Genomic DNA, 20,290 nt, shown 5'->3' with positions numbered 1-20,290 from the left:
TGGCAGCTGTTTATGTAGACCCAATGCATCGGATTCTTCTAGATGATCAACAGCTAACTAAAGGAAAAGAAGCTCTGTTTGAAATAGCAGTAAGGGTGAAAGGGCTGCAGAACAGTCAGGAGGAACAAGAAGAATTTGGTCGTCCTGCCACATCTTCACCCTCATCAACTGATGAAGAATTTAATTTCGAAAAATATTTGGATCACAAGGACCGTGCAAAGGGTTCCCGCATAGAAGAAGAGTCATCCCTATCAAAGAACACAGCCAGTACATTTCAGCAGAATTTTTCATGTGCACTAAAAGAAATTGAGAAATTTGACCGTTCATCAAAAATAACAGTGCAACAAGCGATTCCTCTGTATCCTGACATTGTCAGAGATGTTGCCCGAGTGGTTACTGCTTTGCCACCAACCCAAGTTAGTGTAGAGAGGTTGTTCTCTGCTCTCAAAATAATTAGATCAGATTTGAGGGCATCCATGAAGGAGGATCTGACAGAGGCAATACTTTTTCTGAGGACAAATTTATAGATTTCTTCATATTAACTGCATAACAGTGTTTATTGCATATTTACTTACAAGAGTTTAGAAAAGTTTATAAAAGTTATTTGCTATATTCTAATTGTATTCTAATAAATATAGTTTTTGCTCTAAGTGGTCTGATTACTTATACGATAGTGAGAAACTGAATAAGCACGATGTTAATATTTTACAACAGTAAATTTATTGTTACGAATTGGCCATTTATGAAGGAGTCGGAGTCGGAGCCGGAGTCGGAGTCAGAACCTGATAAAATCCAGGAGTCGGAGTCGCAACTGTGGCTTACCGACTCCACAGCCCTGGATAATACTGAATCATAAGACTAAGCGCAATACCAGAAAACGGACAGGGTCAAAGCACAACAAGCAAAACAGGCAAGCAGTACACAAAAACACCAGGGGGTCAGACACACAGGCAGAATGAACGTATAAATGACAAGGAACCTAAGCCTAGTGTGGGTATATATGTCCCTCCCAGATTCAAAAGGAGGCCAAAAACAATTAACCCCGTGAGGACCGGGAGAGAACCCAGACCACAACCATGACAACTAGGGTATACGGGTCAGCTGCTCAAGCCAGGGACTGGAACTATCACTGACAAATGCTACCAGGAGTTGCACCAATAAATAGCCACCAATGAACCAAAGAGAGGCAGGAAAGGTTAACCCCCACCATAACCAGGCCGGGGAAGGAAAAGCAAGAAACAAACCCCGACCTGGATCATGACAGTACCCTCCTCTACTGAGCATGAAGGGCCCGAACCAACCGAACCGCATGGACTGATCGCGCCGGAACCCAGGACCGTCACCTTTCCACTGGACGAGATATTGGAGTGAGCGACGGACCATGCAAGAGTCCACAATCCCTTCTACCTCATACTCACTCTGACCATCCACCGAAATAGGTGGCGGCGGAGATGGAGACCCCCCTGAGGAATACCCCAACGGATTCAAAAGAGCTTTATGGAACATGTTGGGGATCCGTAGTGACGGGGGAAGGCGCAAACGGAAGGCCACAGGATTGACTACCTCCATAATCTCATAAGGGCTAATGGACTTGGGCCCCAATTTAGCCAAAGGAACTTTAAGCTTAATATTCCTGGTGGATAACCATACCCGATCCCCAACCTGGAATACTGGCCCCACAGATCGTCTTTTGTCAGCAAATTTATACCTCCCCTGAGCCCCCCCAATGTTCCTTTGGACCTCCTGCCACACCTCCCCCAACCTTTGAACAGCTAGATCAACCCCAGGACACCCTGAATCCAGTTGGGAAAATTCCCCAAAATGAGGGTGAAACCCATAATTAACCCCTTTCTGACCTCGGACGGGATAGTAAGCCCTCAACCAACCCCAGATCATGAAAAATGGAGACGCTACAGGTATCGGAAAATGGTGCAATTTTTTTTATTTTTTTTTTAGCAAAGTTTGGAATTTTTTTTCACCACTTAGATTAAAAAAGAACCTAGTCATGTTAGGTGTCTATGAACTCAATGACCTGGGGAATCATAATGGCAGGTCAGTTTTAGCATTTAGTGAACCTAGCAAAAAAGCCAAACAAAAAACAAGTGTGGGATTGCACTTTTTTTTGCAATTTCACCGCACTTGGAATTTTTTTCCCCGTTTTCTAGTACACGACATGCTAAAACCAATGATGCTGTTCAAAAGTACAACTTGTTTCACAAAAAATAAGCCATCACATGGCCATATTGACAGAAAAATATAAAAGTTATGGCTCTGGGAAGGAGGGGAGCGAAAAACGAACACGGAAAAACGGAAAATCCCAAGGTCATTAAGGGGTTAATGAAGAAAGGGGAGGTGCCCATGGACTGATTAATGCGATTATTAAAAGCAAATTCAGCCACAGGCAAAGAGGAACACCAATCGTCCTGCCGAGCTGTGGTCAGACATTACAAGATTTGTTCCAGGGACAATTTGGTCATCTCTGTCTGACCATTAGTCTCAGGATGATATGCAGAAGAAACAGTCAAACAGATACGCAACCTTTTGCAAAAGGCCCTCCAAAACTTGGACACAAACTGCACTCCCCTGTCTGAAACCACACTCACAGCCACACCATGCAAACGCACCAAATGTTCGACAAACAAATTTAGCTAATGTCTCTGCATTAGGCAGACCTGTTAAAGATACAAAATGCACCTGCTTGCTAAATCTGTCCACCACCACCCAAATGTCCATTTTACCACTAGAAGAAGGAAGATCGGTGATAAAATCCATGGACAGATGAATCCATGGTCTATAAGGAATTGGCAATGGCACCAATTCCCCAGCCGGAAAGCTAAGGGAGTTCTTGGCATGAGCACATACATCACAGGATGAAACAAACTTCACCACATCCGAAGCCAACGAGGACCACCAAAACATCCTAGAGACAGCTTTACGATTAGCCAAGATTCCAGGATGCCCACTCAGGGCTGAATCATTAAACTCCCGGAGTATCCGGAGATGAAATTGAATGGGCACAAAGAGTTTATTATCCGGCAATGATGGAGGATCAAGAGATTGGGCCTCACGAATCTCCCACTCCAATACACCATGCTGAAGAATGGAGGAAGGAGGTTCAGGAGGTGATATCGGGTCCAGACTACGAGACAAGGCATCAGCCTTGACATTTTTAGAACCGGGTCGAAAGGTAATAGAGAATTGAAACCGTGAGACGAAAAGTGACCATCTCGCCTGTCTGGGTGTCAACCTTTTAGCAGACTCGATGTACACCAGATTCTTATGATCTGTAATTATAGTGATTCGATGGACCGCCCCCTCCAAAAAATGCCTCCATTCTTCAAACGCCAGTTTAATGGCTAGTAACTCTCTGTTACCTACATCATACTTCTTTTCTGCAGAAGAGAATTTCTTTGAGAAGAAGGCACAAGGTCCTACATTGGTCAAAGTGGTAGGTCCCTGAGACAATACAACCCCCACCCCACCTCTGAGGTGTCCACAATAAATGTTTCAGATGGATCTGGTTGAATAAATACAGGGGCAGACATAAAACATTTCTTTAGCGCCGAAAATGCCGATGCGTCTGGAGCAGGCCAACTCTTGATATCAGACCCCTTATGGGCCAAATCAGTGAGGCGTGTGACAATTTAAGAAAACCCTGTTATAAATTTCCTATAATAATTAGCGAACCCCAAGAACCGCTGAAGGCCTTTAAGATCTCTGGGTTGCACCCAGTTCACAATGGCTTGAACCTTTCTGGGATCCATCCGAAATCCCTCAGCAGACAAGATGAACCCCAGAAAGGACAATTCCTGAACCAAAAAAAACCCAAAACATTTCTCTGGTTTAGCAAAAAGACAGTTCTCCCGGAGCCTCTGGAGAACAGCACGCAGATGACTTATGTGGGCCTGCTTCGCCACAGAGTACCCCAGAATGTCATCTAGATAAACTACCATGAAGCGCCCAAGAAAGTCAGAAAAGACATGGTTGATAAAATTCTGGAAAACTGCTGGCGCTTTAGTCAGACCAAAAGGCATAACCAAATTTTCAATCAACCCTTCAGAGGTGAGGAATTCAGTTTTCCACTCATCCCCCTCCTGTATACAGATAAGATTGTATGACCCTCAGAGATCCAATTTGGAAAACCACTTGGCCCCAGACAAGCCTTGGGCAATTTAGCATCAGGAATAAGGTCAACTGTACAATCAAATGGGTGGTGTGGTGGCAAAATCTCAGCCTCTCTTTTGGAGAACACATCCTTAAAGTCCTTCAAGTACTCCGGAATAGCCTCCAGACTGACGGATGACGTAGACATAGTAGTAAGACAATTTTCAGAACAATTAGGTCCCCACTTAACAAAATCCCGGGACCCCCATTCAACAATCGGGTTATGCAGTAGTAACCAAGGAAACTCTAACACCAGACCAGCAGGGAGATTATCCAAGACAAAACATGACATATGCTCCTGGTGTAGGGCCCCCACCTTGAGGATTAATTCTTCAGAAATAAAATGGACACTGTCCTTGGTGAGGGGTGTAGAATCAATGGCCACAATCTTTATGGGAGTCTCCAACCTAACTGTCCCTAACTTACAGCTGGCCACCAGTTTAGAGTCAATCAGGCTCAGGGATGACCCACAGTCCACAAAAGCTGAAGTAGGAGTAAAACAGTTCTCAACACCAAGTTCCACTTTTAACAGTACTTTAAGGAATGAGGAAAAAGGTACCTGGGCGTCTGGGCAACCTCCTCGATAGTTACCCTCTCTACACGGCCTCAATTGGACAGACCATCAGCAGATTTGGCTTTCAGTACCATCTTTATGCTGATGACACACAACTATACAAGTCATCCCCTTGTGGCTGTGTCCCAGATTGTTCGCATACTGGGTTGTAGTGCTGAACCGGATAGGGGTGATTTATGGGTGTACGATTCCTAGGGATCCGGTGGTGTGTGTACTTGGGTACGTGGAGGAAATCCTGACCGACGAAACTGCCAAAATGGCAATTGCTAGATTATTGTTCATTGCAAGAAAGGTGATCGCAAGGTATTGGATTAGGGAGGAATCTCCTACTAGACGGGAGTTTATCGCACAAGTGAATCATATTGTCCAGCTCGAGAGAAGCATATATAATAAGAGGAATAGGATGGGATTTTTTCAAAAGCTGTGGCAGCCATGGCTGGATGGGAATAACTGAACGGCGGTGGTAAAATGATGCTAATAATAAATATGTATGTGCTGCTTAATATTTTCTTTCCAAGAGAATTGTATGATTGGAGTTGGTCGTTAAGGGGGGAGGGAGGGAGGCGGGGGGGTTTGTTTCTTGTAAAAATCAAAATATTGATGTATATTGTTATCTGAATGGATATTGTTGTATATCTTTTGTATAATAAAAAATATTTGGTTTAAAATACAAGTCATCCCCTGACATTACCCCCGCTGTACTACAGAACGCCAGTGACTGTCTGTCTGCAGTCTCCAACATCTTGACCGCCCTCCATCTGAAACTCAACCTCTCCAAAACTGAACTTCTCCTGCTCCCGCCGTCTACTAACCTCCCTAAATTTGACACTGCCCTCTCCGTGGGTGGCACCACAATAACACCCCGACAGCAGGCGCACTGTCTGGGTTACATTTGACACCAATCTCTCCTTCACCTCCCACATACAATCTCTTGCCCGCTCTTGCTGCTTGCACCTAAAGAATATCTCTAGAATCCACCCTTTTCTCACCATGGAAACAACAAAAACCCTCACTGTTGCCTTGATCCACTCCTGCCTGGACTACTGTAACACTCTATTAATTGACCTCCCCCTTACTCGACTTTTCCCTCTCCAATCCATCCTTAATGCAGCAGCAAGGGTCGTCCATCTGGCTAATCAGTACTCAGACGTGTCCGCTCTTCGCCAGTCGTTACACTGGCTGCCCATTCACTACAGGATCCAATTCAAAGTACTTGTTCTCACCCACAAAGCGCTCCACAGTGCGGCACCCCCTTACATCTTCTCCCTCAAATGACTTTCGACTAACCTCTGCACTAATAGGTACCTCCCACTCCCGACTCCAAGACTTCTCCCTCGCTGCGCCAATCCTCTGGAATGCTCTACCCCAAGAAATTAGGACCATCCACAACTTGCACAGTTTTAGGCGCTCCCTCAAAACACATATTTGTTCAGAGCAGCCTATCACACTCTCTAATTAAAGTCATTTTATGTGTGCGTGTGTGTAGCCCATTCACTATATCTATCCCCCACTCCCTCAAGATGGCTTGACCATCAGTGTAAATACACACCTGTGCTTTGTATCTCCCCCACCTCATTGTAGATTGTAAGCTCTCACGAGCAGGGTCATCCTATTTTGCTTTAATTATTGTATTGTTAACGTTGTTACTTATGACTGTTGTGTTTGAAACTGTTAAACTGTAAAGCTCTGAGGAATATGTTGGCGCTATATAAATAATTATTATTACCCAGACATAGGCGTTTCCCGACACCTTGGGAGTAGGAGGACAGGAGGGAGAGTCCTTTTTCCAATGTCCTGGGGCACTGCATTAAAAACAAAGTTTACCCTCCCGTCGATGTCGCTTTTCCTTCTCCTTAATGGTGATGGCCTCTACGAGCTCAGAAGGTAGTGAGAGTTCCGGCTTAACTGGAAGGAAAGGAGCCTCCCGATGCACGACTCTTCTCTCCCATAACCTCCGATCCATGCGAACGGCCTGAGTCATGGCCTCTTCCAGAAAGCTGGGAGGAGGATGGAGAGCCAGAGCGTCCTTTAAATGATCAGACAGTCCCCTCCGGAACTGACACCTGAGTGCTGAGTCGTTCCAGGACACCTCTAGGGACCATCGCCGAAACGCCGAACATTAAAATTCGGCAGAGAGCTGTTCTTGAGGTAAACTCATAATAGTGTCCTCTGCCAATCTGACTTGATCTGCTTCATCATAGATGTGGCACAGAGGCTCAAAGAACCTGTCCACAGACATTCTCTCAGGGTTGGTCGGGGGTAAGGAAAAAGCCCAAGACTGTGGACCCTCCCTCAATAAAGATATAATTATCCCCACCCATCCCCTGAAGATAGGGGTCTAAGGGAAAATAGTAGTTTGCAACCCTCCCTGAACATGCGGAACTTATCCTTCTCGCCAGAGAAGGTGTCAGGAGTCCCCCAGGCTATCTTAACTGTCTCAGCCATCTCCCTCTGCACCTGCTTCTGGGAAGTAACCAAAGCCCTGTGCTCCACCCAACTCCTGCATCATCTGAGTAAGGTTAGCCACTTGGTCTGCCAGAGTACGTAGCAGATCCATATCAGAGAAAGAGAAAAAAAAAGGGCAAAATCCCCTTTAAATGCTTGGGTCAGTGATAATGTAATGCAACTGCAAGGCAGATGCACGCAACCTCCACCAGGGGCAGCAGGTAAGGGGAAAAAAGTAGCACTCACCGTGTAGAACCAAAGTGCAAAGCGAGGAGCGCCACCAGGAGGCGGCAGAGTAGTCAGACAGGCCGGTCAGCAACAAACAGGAAGACGAAGTACCAGAAGTCACAGCAATGCACGTGGTCAGAGACAAGCCAGAAATCGGAACCAGACAGCAGCGCGGGATCCAAAACGTGAGACAGAAGACGTAGTCCAGGTAGGAGCCAAAGTCAAAAGGGAAACGTAGTAACAAAGACGGAAAGCAGGAGGCAGGGTTCAGAATTCAAGCCGAGTCATACACTGTAGGAAACCACCAAACACACACTAAGTCAGGGATAGGAAATGGGTCAGGCACAAATACGGGTAATCAGAGGCAGAAGGATCACTAGGGTATACGGGTCAGCTGCTCAAACCAGGGACTGGAAGTATCACTGACTGATAACCAGGCCAGTGAAGGAAAAGCAAGAAGCAAACCCCAACCTGGATCATGACACTTCTCTTCTAGACCCTGACATCAGAGACTAGCAGATCAATCTGCAAAGGACGGACTGAGTCAAATTTCCTGAAATTCACAGATCCCCGAGAATTTAAACTGTCTGTGAATAAAAAGGGAGTGCTAGTCTCTGTATGATTAATAAGCAAAGGTTCAAGTCATATAGGGAATTGCTGTAGCTGTACAGTTGATGTGAATGTACTAATCTGTGATAGACTGCAGTAACAGCACCTTAATAGCAGCATTGTATTTACTCTTCACATGCTGCAAACAATTAGGGCAATATTAAACCCCATCATGCTACGGTAATTTTGTTACCAAGACAAAATCCATGAAACAAAGGCTTGTTTGTCCTAGAAAGTGTATTCATCGTGAGACTGGCAAAACACACACATATGTATATACACAATCCTAAAGAGAAATCTCTGTAATCCCACAACTTTAAACACGACTGTCTACCTGACAAATTGTGTGTGTTATAAAAAAATATTTTTGTATTTGCAGGCTAAATAAAGGATATTCAATATTGCTATTCACAGGGAAAAATCTAATTTTAAATGATGATTTCCATCCACATATTGAGTACTGGTGTAGTCAGGAGAAATTGAGTTACAATTTTTATTCCACTATCCTTTTTGAAAAATCGAGTCATTTTTGGTGGTTTTCTTCTTTGCGGTCACCTCCAAAACTGAAATAGCACACCTTTTTTCCCTGTTTTGTATCCAAACAGTAGTTTCTGACAGCATAAGGGGTATTGCAACATTTGGGACAAATAGACTAACATAATTTTAGGATGAAGATTTTTCTATTTCCTCTTCTGAAAGTGAAAAAAATAGAAAAAAAAAAAGGTAATTTTTATTGTTTTTCCATTTCCTATAAAGCACCTGAATGGTTTTTGAATACTGTTATGGGTGAACGTTTTTAAAATTTGGTAGGTCTTATCTGGAGATTTTTTTTGACCTATAAGCCCCTTAAAAAAAAAAAAAAAAAGAATAGGTCCCTGAAAATAGGTAAATTACATTGAAAAAAATTAAATTTGCTGCTAAATTTAAGCATTTTAACGTACTAACAAAATAAAACATCGTTTGAAAAACTATGCCAATGTAAAGTAGACATGGTGCTGAAGTCACATGATAAATATGCGTCTTGAGCAGCACACAGTTCTGCAGCCATCCTACTTTATGGTTTCTGAGTGCTGGAGGGAGGGGGTGCGCCGCAGGCAATCCTCGGGTGACAGTTCTGACTTCTCCTGCTACTGTGGCACATTGTCATCTTTCATTATTCTAAAGTCTAGATCATACAGAGGTAACAGGGTCTTTGAACAAGCACACAACTTGGGAAAGTGAGAGGAAGACTGCTCCAAAAACTGCTGATGGTGACCAGGGCTTAGTAATGTTGCAGAACTGATGACAGGTCAGGAGGAGCTGAGAAGGTGAACAAACTACTCTATAGAAGTGAATAAAGTGGAGGGAGCTGATTGGTATCTTAGGAGTTAACATCTTAGCATGGAATGTAACTACTGAGCATACTGGGTCAAGATGTGATGGTCCAGCGCCTTGACAACAAGCTGTACATCATGTAAGATAAAATCTCTCACAGTAGGAAAATGACGGCAAATCGAAAAAGCAAGTCGATTACAAACTTTCATATTTCCATTGTGTATGATTGAAGCAATTTAATAAAATGAGTATAACCTTTTAAATATTTTGTGCCGTATGACTATCTGCTTCAATGGGAAAAAAATTTGAACTTTGAAAACTGCTAATTTTCTACATGATTCAGGTATTTTCAGAAATAAAACGCAAATCTTACAAACCTAAATTTACCAATAACACTTTTTACCACTTAACAACACCCCTTATGGTTGAACAGATTTTAAAATATACAATCTTACTTGTTCAGCATTCCACTTGCTGACAGTCTTGGCCGTGTAAGGGGACACTTCAGGCAGCAGACGGCACCGCTTTTCCCAACACAGATGAATGCGATGATCAGGGTCAGAGGACAGGGATGTCATAAATACTGACTGATGAAGGGCTTGCTCCAAGCTCAGTTCAGTGTCTGTGGAACCACATAAAAACAAGCAAGTTAGGAAAATGAGGGAAAAGTATAGTATGAATGTGTAAAAAAGATAAAAACACTACCTGTCCCATCTGTCTCTTGTTTAAACAGCTGCAGACGGATATATGTGTGTGCACCCCTATAAAAAAAAAGGGTTATTAAATTAAAATATGGTATTTATGGCAAAATAATGATCATCCATCTAAAAAGTTGGTTCCTGGATTCATGTACAGCACAGGTTAGGCATTGTAGTATTGGGCTAATGGGTCTGCACTGGTCTCTGGTGTCATTCAGGTTTATGGAAATGGGACAGAGACCATTTTTATAAAGGGATTCTGTCAGATGATTGATGCTGCCCATACTGCAGGGAACAGCATGATTCAAGAACTTGGCTGCAGGGTGGCAGCCATGTATAGTGTTCACTGAAACCTCTGCTGTTTAATAGGTGTGGAGGATTTATGAACTTACCATAAAATCCCTTTAATGTAGCCTTTACAGAGGGACACAGGACATCATGGGTTTTAGCTGCTCCCACCAGGAGGCACAAAAAGATGGGTTCTGTGTCACCCAATGAAGGGTGTGAGCGAGGGATTTTTTTTAGGGAAAGTCCAAAAATCCTCTTTTTTCGGGTACCTTATTTGGAAACACAGAAACCATTGGACGACCCAAATGTGGCATAATATACAAATGTGTAAGGGTATGTGCACACGTTGAGTAACATTTCTGCAGCTCTTGGTTGGAAAAATACAGTTGAAAAATGCATGTTTTTTGTCCTATGTTTTTACCTGATTTGAGTGAAGTCAATGGTGAAAAACGCAGGACAAAAACGCACAGAGAGGATACATGCAGCAGATTATTTTCTGCACCAAATCTTCAAGTCAAAAATACTCAACGTGTTCATGACACTTCAGGTTTCTCATTCACTCTGCTGGCATCAGGATTGCTTCAGGTTTTGTCACAAATGCATGCAGAAAAAACATGACAAAGCACCCTATCTGCAACGTGTGCACACAGCCAAAGGCCAATCCCTCAGGGAGCAAGCTGAGCATTTGCTCTCCATAAACTTACTTCCGCTGAGAAGAAAGTGTGAACTTTGTAACATTTTGAGTACAATAAGTTTGCATGGAAGTCCAAGAAGCTGCCTAAGGCCTCTTTCACACTTCCGTTTTCTGCTGTTCATCGTTGTGCAGTAGAATGACGTATCGACGGATGTCACGAAAATAGTGAAAAACGTGTGTGACACATCCAGTGTAATGATGGATGCGTCGTTTGTGATGTTGCCACAATTTGAATGGAGAAATTCCGGATTCAAATGTCCGGGGAAGAAGGAGAAAGAGAGAGAGAAAAAGAGAGAGAGAGAGAGATTTTCCCGGACTTGAAATTTTTTTTGCAGGATCCTGCATTCTCAAAAATCGACGTATCTCGACGGGAGCTGAAAAACGGAAGTGTGAAAGAGGCCTTACAAAGATGCAAAGCACAAGCCTGATGGTGGACAGCTCAGGAAGCCCGCCCTGCCTGAGTAGAATGAGTTTTGACCCCCCTCTGGCAAAGGCAGTTTTTTTTTTTTTTTAAGTTTCCAGACTGGCAGACGAAATCCAGCTGGCAACTGTTGCCTTAGGAGCAGAGGAACCTCAACGAGGTCCTTCTGCAACGACAAAAAGGCAATCCGAATGTCTGAAAGAGGCAGTCACCGTCCGGTAGTGATGCACAGGTCTGACCAGGTCCAAACGGTGTGAGGATTTCTCTAAATGGGCAGAGGGAAGGAAGAATGACCTCTTAGTTAAGATGAAAGAAACCACCTTGAGAAGTAATAAAGACACCGGACACAACACTACTTTGTCCAGGTGAAGGATGAGCAGTAGGACACAGCAGTTCTCACCAGACAGAACTGAGGGCAATCAGAAATGCCACCTTCCATGAAAAGCCAGAGGGAAAATGCTGTACATTGGTTCAAATGCTGAACACTGTAATGCACTAAGCACCAGGTTAAGGTCTCAGGGATCCAAGAGACCGAATCTGATATGACCTCAGCTGTGAGAGCAGGATGCTCTCCCCACCTGTGGCACGCAAAAATTATCTTGAATGTGTCCCTGAAAAAGCGACAGCCCTAGAAAGGAAGGCTCATGAGGGATCATTTGGATGCAACGTCTGCGTTCCATTAGTTCGGGAATGAGGACCTTTCCTGATCACTGCATCTTGCTGTTTATCAGGCAGCTAAGGCCCTAGCAACAGCAAATCCAGGCCCCCTTCTCTCATAATGAACAGAGCAGGGCACCAACAGTTGTGGTTGATGGCTGTTTTTCTCCTGGCAATCAGGAGAGGAGGCAGAGCCTGTTCAGTGCAGTGTCGGGAGAAAGAAAACATGAGCAAAAAAGAATAGCAGAATAGCAGGGGAAGAAGTGGAGAGGCAAGTGCAGAGCAAACCAGAAACATGGAGCAGAGCAAACAGATGGGAGAAACAGAGAGGAAGAGGATCAGAGCAAACAAGGAACAGAGAACAGAGCAAACAAGGAACAGATAGAAGTACAAATAGAAGGAAGCAGAGAAGGAGCAGAGCAAACAAGGAAGAGATTGCAGAGCAAACAAGGAACAGATAGAAGAACAAACAGATGGAAGAAACAGAGAGGAAGGATCAGAGCAAATAAGGAACAGAAAGCAAAGCATACAGAAAGGAAGGAGCAGAGAAAACAAGGAACAGACAGAAGAACAAACGGAAGAAGCAAAGAGGAATGAGCAGAGCAAACAGAAGGAAGGAGCAGAGCAAACAAGGAACAGATAGAAGAACAAAAAGAAGGAAGAAGCAGAGAGGAAGGAGCAGAGCAAATAAATAACAGAGAGCAGAGCAAACAGAAGGAAGAAGCAAAGAAGAAGAAGCAGAGCAAACAAGAAATAGCAGGCAGAGCAAACTGAAATGGCACAGAGAACAGGAGCTGAATAACTCAGCCAGGAGAGGCCACAGGAAGTGCTACATGGAGGCAGGAGTCACATGCTATCATCTTTCCCCATAGCACAGGAGCAAATGAGTATTAATGTACAAATGTCTGTCTGGCCCTGTAACAATACGGAAACTCCCCCCCTCCATGTGACATCACTGTATATTGTCACTTAATTACCTCACTGTCTATACTACTCATGTACTGTGATATCACTGTGTATACTACCCCCTTACTGTGATATCACTATATATACTACCCCCTTACTGTGATATCACTATATATACTACCCCTGCACTGGGACATCACTGTGTATACTACCCCAGCACTGTGACATCACTGTGTCTACTACCCCTGAACTGTGACATCACTGTGTATACTACCCTTGTACTGTGACATCACTACCCCTGTACTGTGACATCACTATATCCACTACCCCTTAGGCCGTCATTTTGTCCCGGAAGCGCACAACGTACTCAACAACCAACACTCCAGGGGTGGCCAAGTCTCCTTCCCATGCTCTTTCACCAGAGCAAGGGGCCCTTGTACACGCCGCCCATACAGGAGCTCGAAGGGGGTGAACCCAATTGAGGCCTGTGGAGCCTCCCAGTAGGCAAATAGTAGTGAGGGAGGCACCGCTCCCAGTCGCTCCTGTGGGAGTCAACCAACATCCTGAGCATCTGCTTGGCTTGAGGGTGCCATTGAACCGCTCGCACAGACCATTAGTCTGTGGATGGTACGGGCTGGCCACCAGATGTTGCACCTGTATTTGCTTACAAAGGGACTCCATCAGCAGCTGGACATGAACTGGGTCCCTCGGTCAGTGAGCATTTCCTGGGAAAATCCCACTCTGGAGAAAATCTCCAGTAAAGCGCTGGCCACCTTGTCAGCCCGAGTGGACGACAAGGCTACCGCTTTCGGGTACCGGGTGGTATAATCCACTACTGATAGTATGTAGCATTTCCCGGAGCAGCTGGGAATGGACAGGGGTCCAATGAGATCCACAGCCACCCTCCCGAAAGGCTCGTCAATGATGGGCAATGGCACCAGTGGGGCTGTGGAGTGCAGCCCCGCCTTCCCCACTCTCTGACAGGTGTCACACGAATGGCAGTAGGCAGCCACATCGGTCCCCATTTTAGGCCAGTAGAAATGCTGGGCTAGCCTGGCCTTGGTCTTAGTGATCACTAAGTGTCCGGCCATCAGAACTTCATGTGCGATCTGCAACAACTCCACCCGGAACGGATAGGGTACCACTAACTGTCGGTCCCTAGGCCACACCTCTGGTGACTCCAGCTGAACTGACATCCGGTACAGCCGTCCCTGGTCCCAGACCACCCGCTCGAGGTCTGAGTCCGTGAAAGGCTGTGCTGCCTGCTCCTTAAGGGCCTTCAGGTTTTCGTCGGCCTCCAACGCTGCCTGAAACCCCTGACATGGCTAGAATAGACAAAACGGTCACGTCTTTTGTCAGTTCCCTGGGACCCTTCTCCAGGCCTCCCTCTGGCTCAGCTGCCACTTGATCGGAAGGGGGAAAGCTTTCGGACCTCTGCGAGGCTCCTTGGGCTCCAGCACTCCCACTCCAGGTGACAGCGGCCTTGACCGCTGTAATCCTGGGTAGTGCCTGCCTTCCCTTGGCTTCCACACAAGTCGCCGAGTCAGTTGGACGAGCCTGGTCTCCTGACATCCCGGGTGTGGGAACCTCCTGCCCTGGGGCCTTACCTGGAAGCTCCACCTCTCCTGTGACAGCCCCAACCCCATTGGCACATTCCCCTTCCTGTAGCTGCGCAGAACCCAGCAGTTTGGACTCATCTAGGGGACCTACAATCCCTGCGGCAGCCCCTCCCACCAACTCTGGTTCTGGCCTTGCAGCTACCTGCCCCCTACCTCTCCCTCCAGAGCACACTGTCTCATCACACCTGGGGGCATTCTCACACCTTCCTGTGTCTTCTGGCTCTGTCTCATCTGCACGCGCTGCATGTGTCCTATCAGTGCAAGAGTGACTCTCAGCCCCCACCTTCCCCCTTGACGCAGAAGGAACAGGTAACACACTTATAACATTGCTAGCAGTAGACAAATCAAGACACAGTGGGGGACCAGGATTGGGGTCTCAGTAGCCACATACTGTGACATTAGCCGTCCCAAGTAAAACACTCACGGGCATATTCGCTGACACTCCCACCTCCCTCATTCCCCTCCAGGCACCCGAGTCCAGATGAACCAGCGCTGCCCGTCGCCAGGGTTCAACGCCTCCAATCCCAGAGACGGCGAGGGTTTTTCCGGGTAACAAGTCCTGGTGGGCGACACCATCTGAGGTCGCACGAGGGTCATCTTGGCGCTGGTGTCCCGCAGTCCCATAGAGGCGGCATGGTTTACAGTGACGGACTGGTAATTGTCACGGGACCTCCCACCACACCCACCCACACACGACAGGGAACGGTTTTGGGGATGAGGACGGGGCCTTGGGGCGCTGGGGACACATGGCCCTGAAGTGTCTGGGTTGGTTGCAGAGGTGACACCTCCTGGGTTCTGCCCCTGGCCTGAAGAGGGAAACAGAGGGTGGCTCCCCTTGCATTCTAGGGGCTGGGAAAACAGGGGCAGGATGAGTCTTACCCCCTCTCCAGGTGCTGTGGGCCGTCCACTTGGCTCCAGGGGCCCGGTTATTGGCATATTCATCTGCCAGGGTGGCTGTGGCAGCGGCTCCCTGTGGTTTCCGGTCACGGAGGTACTGTTGAAGATCCTCTGGGCAGTTTCACAAGAATTTCTCCGTGACAAACGCCTCCTGGATCTCCTGGCTGGTGGTGAGCTCCAGACCCTAGGTCCAGTGCTCTGCAGCTTTCATAAGGGCATGCATGTGGGTGGTAACCACTGCGCCACCGTGCTGCCCAGCTGATCTTAATACCCCAGCAGCAAAATACTGCTGTTAGTCCTTAGTGTCTGGGAGTAGGGATCCCACACACACTATTATCTAGATCCCACCAATCTGTAAGGGATGTCACAGGGGACGGGGGCATTTACTTCAATCTTCTCGGGGGAGGGGAGAGAAGGACCCAGCAGGGATCGGCTCTCCGGCGCCACCACTTGCCTCAGGTCAGTCAGGGAACTGCAACGAGGGCAAATAGTCGCCGGAAAGGCTTACCTTATAGGTACGAGTTAGTGAGGTGCTCCCAGTGAGGGGGAATATATATCACCAGTCCAGCCTGGGGATATATATCTAAACCTCCTGACCATAACTGCCAGAGTTCCTCACTAAAACAGTACGTTATTCTTCCACCAATTCCTCATTAAAAAAATAAGCCCCGTCCGACAGCAGGCTTATATCGGGTCAGGAACCAACCCTGGGGTAGCGTATAATATAACCAACGGAGCGTGCGGACGTGGGGGATTTGTGAATCGACATAAAAGAGCAGCCCAAGATTAATTTTATATTTTATCTAGGCGCACTAGAAAATACAGCTATACATACAAAAGCAAATATTTACAGTCAGGAGTGTAGTACAAGGATAGGGTATAGATAGGTTGCAATTAACGTTATGTAGCATGTGACCACAGGGAGGCGCTGATGGATCACAGGTCCAAATCTTAGTTACAGGCTTTCCACGCTGTGTCAGCAAACGTAACCTCCGGCCATCAGAAAACTACAGTCCAAAATGAGGGGCTGCCTTATATCTCCTAGGCTGCTACCTCACACATCTGCTCCCACCCCTGGGTGGTGCAGCCTCTCTCCACCCATGTCTGAGAATATGATTTTCTGCCTAGAACTATGGCTAGCCCATATCTTTGTGCCCGAAGTTCTGAATGGGTTGGTTGTACCACCACTGGATTTTATCTGCGCATAGAGACTAGATATGACTACCGTATGTAATTATTGCTAGCTATTCTTTGTAACTCCATAATCCAGAGTGCTACAGGTGGCTAAATAATATGTGCACATGGGGAAAGGAACGCCGATTTGGAATATGTGCTTGGTTCGTCTTAGACATATTGCATTCTGTTATTATAGGTCATTTTCCATATTCAATACCTCATAGCCTGCTGTGCCATGTGCTTGGTCACACAAAGAGGTTCAGGTTTCTATAGCTGCAGAAGAGTTCCCACCCTTGTGTTAACAGCTTCAAAAGAGCTTGTCCTAGCTCGTTTAATTAAAAGAAAACAATGAGCCTGTGGAATCCCAAGGGTGGGGGCACATTTCAGAAGGGGAAGATGTCCTGAACTTAAAATCTAAAATGGACTCTCCCTTGTCCCTCACACCCCTGTACTGTGACATCCCTGTGTATACTACCCCTGTTCTGTGACAACACGGTGTATACTATCCCTGTACTGTGACATCATTATATATACTACTCCTGCACTGTGACATCCCTGTGTATACTACCCCTGTAATGTGACATCACTTTGTATAATACTCTTGTACTGCAGCACGGTGGCTCAGTGCTTAGCACTGCAGCCTTGCAGCGCTGGAGTCCTGGGCTCAAATCCCACCAAAGACAATCTGCAAGGAGTTTGTATGTTCTCCCTGTGTGTGCGTGGGTTTCCTCCGGGGTCTCCGGTATCCTCCTACATTCCAAAGACATACTGATAAGGAATCTAGATTGTGAGCACCATCGGGGCAAACTGTAAAGCGCTGCGGAATATGTTAGCGCTATATAAAAATAAAGATTATTATTATTACTACTGTGACACCACTATATATACTGTCATGTACCTACTTCTCAGCACGTGACTCCCTCAGTCCAGCATTCAGCCTCTGTCCTATGCTGCAATGGGAGCATAAATCACACCCCACACAGACAATGCACCCCGCTCATACACGCTGCCACCACTCACCGAACACACGGGCAACGAGTCCCGGAAATACTATTGCTACGGTCTGCCAATAAGCAGGGTCACATACTATAAGGCTATGGATTCTTTAGAGCATACAAGGTTCAAACTTATGAAAGTTTTAAGCTTTCGTAGAAAAGGTACAGTGCTTACAATAAAATATATAAAAATATGGAAATAAAAAGTGACAAAAATATGCAAAACAGTTATAAAAATAGAGAGAAAACTTACAAAAATATCTAAACTTTGCAGTCAGGCATTCTGCTCGCTGAGGGGGGATCAATATGGAATGGCTCACATCAGCTTGGCTGCCCCTCAATCTGTGAACAGCTTTCTTTGTGTAAAGGCCTAATTTATAGAGTCAACCTGGAGGTCAAATTTCTAGACCAGCCTCTCCGGTTAATATTCTAATCCTTGGTTTGTGACTAGATCCTGGCTATTTTACCAATGAATACATTATTTTTTCTTTGAACCTATTTGTGTGACCTTTCTCATAGTAAATGGTGTCATGCTGCAATTGGCATGTCTGTTCAAAAGAGTCAAAAGGTGTGAAATGTTTCCACTTGTGTGTGTTAATAATAATAATCTTTATTTTTATATAGTGCTAACATATTACGCAGCGCTTTACAGTTTGTACACATTATCATTGCAGTCCCCGATGGGGCTCACAATCTAAATTCCCTATCAGTATGTCTTTGGAGTGTGGGAGGAAACCGGAGTGCCCGGAGGAAACCCACGCAAACACGGAGAGAACATACAAACTCTTTGCAGATGTTGTCCAAGGTGGGATTAGAACCCAGGACTACAGCGCTGCAAGGCTGCTGTGCTAACCACTGCGCCACCGTGCTGCCTGTGTTCAGGATATCCCCCCTGGGGTGAGACTAGGAAGGCTGTCTTTTCCTCAGGATAACATAGGTCATGACCTTTGTGAAGAGCTGCAGCCTAGAACAGATGCTAAGTTACTGCTGGTCATACATATACATTTTCGACTGCATATACTACCCCTGTACTGTGACATCACTGTGTATACTACCCCTGTACAATACAATACGCAAAACAGATGTCAGGATCCATTTTTGGCTTCGCGGCATCTCTGGTTTCACTCTTTTTAAATGTAGCTTTCTTCCTTTCAAGACCAGCAAGGGTTAATGTTTTTCCCCGCTGGCTATCTGCTGTAACTGCAGAGTTGCTGGGTCAGCTGATTTGGGTGGTGACCACTTCCACCATCCTTTAACCCCTTCAAGACGCAGCCCTTTTAGTGTTTGCGTTTTCGTTTTTCGCTCCCCTTCTTCCCAGAGCCATAATTTTTTTTTATCTTTCAATATGGCCATGTGAGGGCTTATTTTTTGCAGGACGAGTTGTAGTTTTGAACGACACCATTGGTTTTACCATGTCTGGTACTAGTAAACGGGAAAAAAATTCCAAGTGTGGTGAAATTGCAAAAAAAAGTGCAATCCCACACTTGTTTTTTGTTTAGCTTTTTTGCTAGGTTCACTAAATACTAAAACTGACCTGCTATTATGATTCTCCAGGTCATTATGAGTTCATAGACACCGAACATGTCTAGGTTATTTTTTATCTAAGTGGTGAAAAAAAAATTCAAACTTTGCTAAAAAAAAAAAATAATAAAAAATTGAGCCATTTTCTGATACCTGTAGTGTTTCCATTTTTCGGGATCTCGGGTCATGTGAGGGCTTATTTTTTGCGTGCCGAGCTGACGTTTTTAATGATACCACTTTTGTGCAAAAAAAACGTAATTCTGGCAGTTTGATTTTTTTTCTCGCTACGCTGTTTAGCGATCAGGTTAATCCTTTTTTTTTATTGATAGATCGGGCGATTCTGAAAGCGGCGATACCAAATATGTGTAGGTTCGATTTTTTGAATTAAACTTTTATATATTTTTTTTTTTATTTTTTTCATATTTAAAATTTTTTTTTTTTTTTTTTTTACTTTTGCCATGCTTCAATAGCCTCCATGGGAGGCTAGAAGCTGGCATAGCCTGATCTGCTCTGCTACATAGCAGTGATCATCAGATTGCTGCTATGTAGCTGAATTACAGGCGAACTCTGCTTCGGGAAAATGGCCGCCGCGATCTCCATCTGCGCACGCGCGGCATCCCGCGGCCATTTTCCTGAAGCCCCGGGCAGCAGAGCGCTCAATCTGCGCACGCGCGGCCACAGGAAGATGGCCGCCCCCACCGATCACCAGGGGAATAGCGCAGATCGCGCTCTTTTCCCTCCCCTGTGCAGTGGATTCTGGACTTGGGCATGCGCAAACCACTACGCCACCAACGGAAAACTAAGCAAGATCTGGGGGAAGACACCACGCCCATCTGACCAGACCAGCCTGATTGACAGGCGAAAACGGCTACTTTGGTAACGTATTTCGGCAGCATAGGTGGGGAATCGGGGTCCACAAAATACACTATTGTAATGCACAGCTCAGGCCCTATTTAACAGTATTTTTATCTCATACGGAAAAAACGGGGTGACAGGTTCCCTTTAAGGAAGTGCAGGGAAAAACTCAGGTTTGAGTTCAGGAGGTGACCATCCCTCATTCTCTATCGATAGGGTCTTCCTCTCC

General features: G+C 45.7%; 1 protein-coding gene across 7 annotated transcripts in view; it reads right to left on the bottom strand.

Annotated features, from left to right (window-relative positions):
- LOC143815936 (lethal(3)malignant brain tumor-like protein 4) overlaps nt 1–20,290 on the bottom strand; it is a 190,489-nt gene that overhangs the window by 37,656 nt on the left and 132,543 nt on the right. For all 7 annotated transcript variants that reach the window (XM_077295732.1, XM_077295738.1, XM_077295734.1 and 4 more), the window contains exons 19-20: nt 10,040–10,095; nt 9,790–9,956 (exon numbers count right to left, since the gene is read on the bottom strand). In XM_077295732.1, coding sequence (XP_077151847.1) covers nt 9,790–9,956; nt 10,040–10,095 — 223 coding nt within the window. The remainder of the gene's footprint in view (nt 1–9,789; nt 9,957–10,039; nt 10,096–20,290) is intronic.

Source organism: Ranitomeya variabilis, chromosome 3 (genome assembly GCF_051348905.1).
Source record: "Ranitomeya variabilis isolate aRanVar5 chromosome 3, aRanVar5.hap1, whole genome shotgun sequence".
Classification (NCBI taxonomy): Eukaryota; Metazoa; Chordata; class Amphibia; order Anura; family Dendrobatidae; genus Ranitomeya; species Ranitomeya variabilis.
The sequence above is the reverse complement of the archived record's forward strand: the minus strand, read 5'-3'. Positions and strand labels throughout refer to the sequence as shown.